This window comes from Sinocyclocheilus rhinocerous, unplaced genomic scaffold (assembly GCF_001515625.1).
Source record: "Sinocyclocheilus rhinocerous isolate Xijiao unplaced genomic scaffold, SAMN03320098_v1.1 scaffold1455, whole genome shotgun sequence".
NCBI classification, from domain to species: Eukaryota; Metazoa; Chordata; class Actinopteri; order Cypriniformes; family Cyprinidae; genus Sinocyclocheilus; species Sinocyclocheilus rhinocerous.
Window position 1 is genome coordinate 370083 of NW_015627907.1, and position 6898 is coordinate 376980.

General features: G+C 39.8%; 1 protein-coding gene across 1 annotated transcript in view; it reads left to right on the top strand.

Annotated features, from left to right (window-relative positions):
* LOC107737038 (SLIT and NTRK-like protein 5) overlaps window positions 1–3387 on the top strand; it is a 5044-nt gene extending 1657 nt beyond the window's left edge. The window contains exon 2 of the mRNA XM_016548440.1: window positions 451–3387. Coding sequence (XP_016403926.1) covers window positions 508–3111 — 2604 coding nt within the window. The 5' untranslated portion in view covers window positions 451–507 and the 3' untranslated portion in view covers window positions 3112–3387. The remainder of the gene's footprint in view (window positions 1–450) is intronic.
* Window positions 3388–6898: the final 3511 nt, after the last annotated feature.

Below are 6898 nucleotides of genomic sequence, written 5' to 3' on the forward strand. Positions count from 1 at the left end.
TCTCCGTTCTACCCTCTCCCCTCAGTGTCTTTATAAATGAGCCTGAGTGCCGTGATAAAATGTGGTTGTATTTAAAATATCATGAAAATTACATAATACACATGTTGTATTGTATTGAATAAATCAATGCATTTGATAGATAGCGTTGATAAAGTTTGGTGTGAGAATATCCTGATATTATTCAACACAGATAGTCTGCAAATTATATTGAATTAATTTAAGACTTCTTGCATTGCAAAGTTTAGGCTAAAGAATAGTGCACATTGCTTATTTATATCAGCATCTGCTTTTGCATTGAGTAGGAACAATTTACTTTACATAAATGGGAAGGATCCTGCAAATTTTTCATTGCGATATTGGCATAACATTATGGTCCACCATATGTAGTTTTCAGATGTAGAGAGTGCATGTTCATGTAACAGACATTCATCACGTCTTTTCCTTTTCTAGATGACACCCCAAACTACAACTGCACTACCGTGAGCTGGGCTATTCCTGCACAAGAAAATGCATATCTGGATACTGAAAATATTATTACTGGTTGCCACATCTCTGAGTCTGGTTGAGATGTATGACAATTATGGAGAGATCTGTAAGAATTTGTGCACTTGCGAGGAGAAGGAAGGCATTCTGACGGTCAGTTGTGAGAACAGGGGCATTGTGAGACTGTTGGAAATAAGCCCAGTGCATTTTTCTATGTACCATCTTTTGCTGACAGGTAATTTGCTGAAAAGATTATCTGTCAATGACTTCATCAACTATACAGGTGTTACTATTTTGCATTTAGGTAATAATGACATATCTGAGTTGGAGACCGGGGCATTCAATGGACTCCAGGGATTAAAGAGATTACATCTGAACAATAACAAAATAGACATTCTTAGGGATGAAACTTTCATTGGACTTGAGAGCCTAGAATACCTTCAGATAGACTATAATTTTATTAGCACTATTGAACCTAATGCTCTGAGCAGGCTTCATCAACTGACTGTGCTGATTCTCAATGACAACTTGTTGTCCTCTCTGCCCACAAACATTTTCCGAAATGTGCCCTTGACACACCTGGATCTTCGGGGCAACCGATTAAAAATGTTCCCTTACATTGGCCTTTTGGAGCATATGGATAAAGTAGTGGAATTACAGCTTGAGGAAAATCCTTGGAATTGTTCTTGTGAGCTCATTGCGCTTAAGGCTTGGCTGGAGAGCATCGCCTACACAGCTCTGGTGGGGGAGGTGGTTTGTGAGACTCCTTTCAGGCTCCATGGCAGGGATCTGGACGTGGTCTCAAAGCAGGAACTGTGTCCCAGAAGGGCCATATCAGAGTATGAGATGCGCCCTCCACCCCCGCTCAGCACCAGCAGCTATTTCCAGACCACGCCGGTGGCCGTGACGGCATCAGCCACATCTTCAGCTGTCCTGCGATCCTCATCTAGGCCAACCAAGGGCACTCGCCAATCCAGCAAAACCAAGTCCAAGCCCACTTCTCGAATCCCAGCAAACCCCTACAACTACGGGCCCATCATTGCTTTTCAGACCAAATCTCCCGTGCCTTTGGACTGCCCCACCACCTGTACATGCAATCTGCAAATCTCTGACCTGGGGCTAAATGTCAACTGCCAGGAAAGGAAGATCGAAAACATATCAGATCTGAAGCCCAAGCCATACAATCCTAAAAAGATGTACCTCACAGGGAATTACATCCCTGTCATACGTAGATCTGACTTTGTGGAGGCTGAGGGACTGGATTTATTGCACCTGGGAAACAATCGGATAGCACTCATACACGACAGAGCCTTTGGGGATTTAATTAACCTACGTAGGCTGTACTTGAATGGCAATTTAATTGACAGACTCACAGCAGATATGTTTTTTGGGCTAAAAAGTCTGCAGTACTTGTATTTAGAATATAATAAGATTCAAGATATTGTAGGTGGCACCTTCCGCTTTGTGCCCAACCTTCAGCTACTTTTCCTCAATAACAATCTTTTAAAAACATTGCCAGGAGGCATCTTCTCTAGTCTGTCTCTCTCCCGCCTCAACCTTCGCAGCAACCACTTTCAAAACCTGCCTGTGAGTGGAGTTCTGGACCAGCTGAAATCACTGGTTCAGATTGACCTGTTCGAGAACCCGTGGGATTGCTCCTGCGAAGTGGTTGGCATGAAGATCTGGTTGGAGCAGCTGAACACTGGAACAGTGGTCAACGACGTCAAGTGCGTGACTCCCAAGCGGCTTGCAGGAGAGGATATGCGGGTCATCCTTTCTGATCAGTTATGTCCAGATTACTCTGACATCATTGTGTCCACCGTGGTTCCTTCCAAGGAGCCTTCAGTAGACAGGATCACCACCACGGAGACACCCCAGAGGTTTAACACCTCTCCCAGTAATGTTCCTTTGTCTGTCCTCATTCTCAGCCTCCTTCTTGTTTTCATTATGTCGGTCTTTGTGGCAGCCGGCCTATTTGTGGTGGTGATGAAGAGGCGTAAAAAGTCTCAGAGTGACCGTACCAGCACAAACAATTCAGACGTGAGCTCCTTCAACCTGCAGTACAATCTCTATAGCAATCACTCTGTCCCCAAGGTCAAGGCCCCAGCGGGTCACGTCTATGAGTACATCCCACATCCGTTAGGTCACATGTGCAAAAACCCAATCTACAGGTCCCGGGAAGGGAATGCTGTGGAGGATTACCCCGATCTGCACGAACTCAAGGTCACCTACAGAAGTAATGCTGAGGAGGACCAGGAGGTCACCTTGAGGAGCCCCAATTACACAGTGAGCACCATTGAGCCTTGTGAGCAGCCATCCCCCATTCAGGATGCAGAACACTTCTTCAGAGGGATCCTGGAGCCGAATAAATCCCCTGCGACAGCGGGCAGCAGGTTTGAATATAAGTACACTGGCCCTGTCCCGTACACATACCAACCAAACTTCGACGTCAGGCGCCAGTTCTTACATCCTGAAGGAATACGAGAGACTATGATATATGGTACAGTACCAAGTACTGTGTTTGTGGAGTCCAATAGAAATGACTATTTGGAACTAAAGGCAAAACTTCAAATAGAGCCGGACTACCTCGAAGTTCTTGAGAAACAGACAACACAGAGCCAGTTTTAAATCTTGGTCTATCTATAAATGCAGTAGAAGCATTTTCCCCCTTACACTGAATCAAACTGGAGTGTGCCTTGGCACAATATATACCAACTTAAAGATGAAAAAAAATCCAAAACTTCAGAGGGGTGTGCCGAACTATGTTACTTTAATTTCAGAACCACGTGGCATTACAGAAATAACTAAGAATGAAAATAAATAAATAGAGCTTGCAGAACTTGGATGAAAGCACGATAGAAAACTGTCAATGCAAAATCTATTTTTTTTAAGTCAATGATTGAATACGCATACATCTAAGTGTACAGGTTAATCGCGCCCCAAATGCATTTTCAGGAATATAATCATACAGATATTGTGAATTTAAGGGGGCCAGGGAAGGGTTTCACATACAAGAACAAAAGAAAAACAAATTCTGACAGCAGCGCATCCAATCGAGCAGGACAATTTCTCTGCTTTAGTCTGTAAGTAAGTACTGTACTTATTGGTATACTCTTTGCCATGTATTTTCAATTTTTTTTCACTGCTCATCAATATTATGTGTGTCATGTCTCATGATTCTCTGTAAGAACATCTTGTTTGTAGTTTCCGATCACTTGCTGTAGCTTGCATTGTACAAGTGGCTTTTTTTCAGCAGTGGCACACCCCAATGTCGAAGAGAGACTTTGCATCATTTATCGATTTCAAAGGAAAAGTGTCTTTATATGCTGTCTGCACTTTTTTGGAAGATGAAAGGCCACAGGGTCTTCCCAGCTAACATTAGAAGAAATATTATATATTAAAAATGAATATGTGTATTCATTCTTAATATGTATTTTTAATATGTTATATCAAAATTCATAAATAATAATTGAATTAATAATTATGTTGTGTAATACTGATATTTTAATGTAACACCTATTTTTATACAAGCATTCGCAAATTCTCTTTCCCTTATCTTTTCATTGTTTTGATTGCGTTGCACTTATTGCACTATATTGACCAAAATATGTTTATGTCATCAATAAATTTGATGTCCAGTTCTTATAGATCTTTGTTGAAAATTAAAACCAGCTTGATTACAGCTTTCACCAGGTAACCAACAATTGCAGGCCCATTGTAAGTTGACAGGAGTTAATTCAATAGCTCAGATCAATACACTAAGCCCGATACTCGGTGAACCTCTCAACTCAGGTAGTTTGTATATATTGGTTCTGCTCACAAACCCCTTATTCTTCAAACAGGAGAGAAGCGCACACAATACAGCGCTAAACAGGGTCATCTATTCTTATGGTGTGGGAAACAACAAGAAATCGATAATAAATATTCTGCTCTATGCTAATAATAGAGGTAAACTACTATTACAAACAGGTGAAATTCTAGCATTCTAGCGATATGCAAGCAGATGACTTCAAAATGAGGGTTTGCATCGAACGATTGGAAAATCCTTTTGGAGATTGCTAGTTGTTTAGAAGCCCTTGGATCGATGGATTATTTCGATGTTACTTTGATCTTTAGAGGTGCTTTAAAAGAACTGCACCGTTTGCCCTCTATACCATGACGGACTAAAATATTGGTACAGCTGTATCTGCCGGTAGATTTTAAATTGCTGTGTCGAGTGTTGAGAGGAAGTTGGGAGGGAAGCTGACCTGGCCCTCTACTCAATGATAAAGAGGTCTGCTTTGTACCCAGTGCCTCACTAGGCTCAAGGGTCCTATTCCACTTTGAGCCTGATGTGGATCTTTTTATAGCTGCAGAAACTGAAGGCTGCATCTGATGATGAGGGGCTTGAATGATTTGGGTAACCTGACAACTTGTCTTTATAAGCTGAAGGGGGTGAGATGCAATGTTGTAAAGCCACATAGGGGCTATTATGAGAGGACCAATCTTGACATATTGTTACACACTGATGTGCTGCTGAGGGATGTTAATGTAATTAATAATGTGCAAGGGTTGATTGTCAGGTGACTGTGCTTTTTTTAATGCTTAACTATGTAAACTTATTTTCATGTTTTGGATTTGATGTTGCTTGTTTCTCTGTATTTTTAATTCAAGAAAATCTGGATTAGCAGGCATAAATAAAACTTTACTCCTGGGTTCTCCTGAGTTCAAGCTCTACAGCAAGAAAACTTCATTTTCATCCATCTGCGTCAAGGATATCTGCATCAGAAGATCAAATGCCAGGGGTGTCGTTTTTCTGAAGTTGTCAAAATACCGCAGTTGTTGCTATGGCAAATTTAGGATGCATTCCAAAATTGTGCAATATGATACTGAACGTTCCCAGCCCCATCACCAAAATTATCTCAATTTTAATGCATGCTCATTCCTCGTACCATTAGCTGATATTGTTTTTGGCCACCGAACCAATGTGCGCTCTGAACCAATGGATATTTTGAACAGCGAGGGCTGCATTGCTGGTTTTGGTGGCTCAAAATAAGACGCAAACATCAGTTGCATACTTCCAAATCCACAAATCGCAAATGATGCCTCTTAATCGGCATGATGGGTTTGGGAGGGGCTGTCAGGGGAGGCTATGATGTTTAATTTCCCCACTGATTATTTCACTTATCCCATTTTTTGGGGCGAGGGCGCAGCAGAGAGGACCTGGGAGGAAGATGGCATGCGACTGACGACATTTTCAATTGAGTTCAAGGAGCTTTGGCTAATTGAGAAGGCAGCGATCATATCTGACAGGCACCAATGAGTCTGTTGATTAGTTTAATCATGGTATTTAATGGAACTCCTTGAGCCGTGGGGAAACGTTAAAGTGTGATAATTTTGCAGGTTGGGAGTCATTTAAGCCTCTGTAACAATGCTAGTTTGCCGTCTGGCCTGGAGATGATCAAATTCTTGTTTGATATTTATTGCTAATTTGTTTACACACCTTTTGAATATGGGTTTTCTAAATGCTTTAGTTATTTATTTGTGCATTTATTTTTTTGATTTATGTCCTTATTCAATTATTTGGCTCAGTGTGTGGGTCTTTTTAAACAGATTGAAATGTTTTGCATTACATGCATCTAAGCAGGTCTGTCACTGCTGTACGGTGTTGTTTGTGTCTCTTGATTTTTTTGTATTGTTTATATATATATATATATATATATATATAGTTTTATTGGCCCCACTTTATATTGAGTGGCCTTAACTACTATGTACATACATCAAAAATTAAGTACAATGTACTTATTGTGTTCATATTGTATTGCAAAACACTTTTGCTGCTATTGAGGTGGGATACGGGTAAGGTTAGGGACAGGTTTGTTGGTATGGGTAGGTTTAAGGGTGGGTTAAGGTGTAAGGGATGGGTCAACTGTGTAATTATAAATGTAATTACAGAAATTAATTACAGATGTAATTACATGCAGGTATTTTTAAAATATAAGTACAATGTAAAAACATGTATTTACACAATAAGTGCATTGTACCAAATTATTAATTTAAATGTAAGTACATAGTTGTTAAGGCCACTTAATATAAAGTGGGTCCGTTTTATTGGTAAATAAATGTAATGTGGTACATGAATACAGGTAAGAATCAGGTACGATATCTGCTTTCAGTTATTATTAACTATTTACATCTATCTGATTATATTTAAATTATCATATTTTAAAAAATCAATTTATTCAAATAGCTTAGACCAAGCATAAATATGTTCATTGTAATTTATTTATTTATTTATTTTAAATATGGCTAGCTATGGAACAAGCAATATTCAATTATTTAAATGTGTAAGATTGAAACTTGATTGATTGATTGATTGATTGATTGATTGATTGATTCATTCATTCATTCATTGATTCATTCATTCATTCCTTCA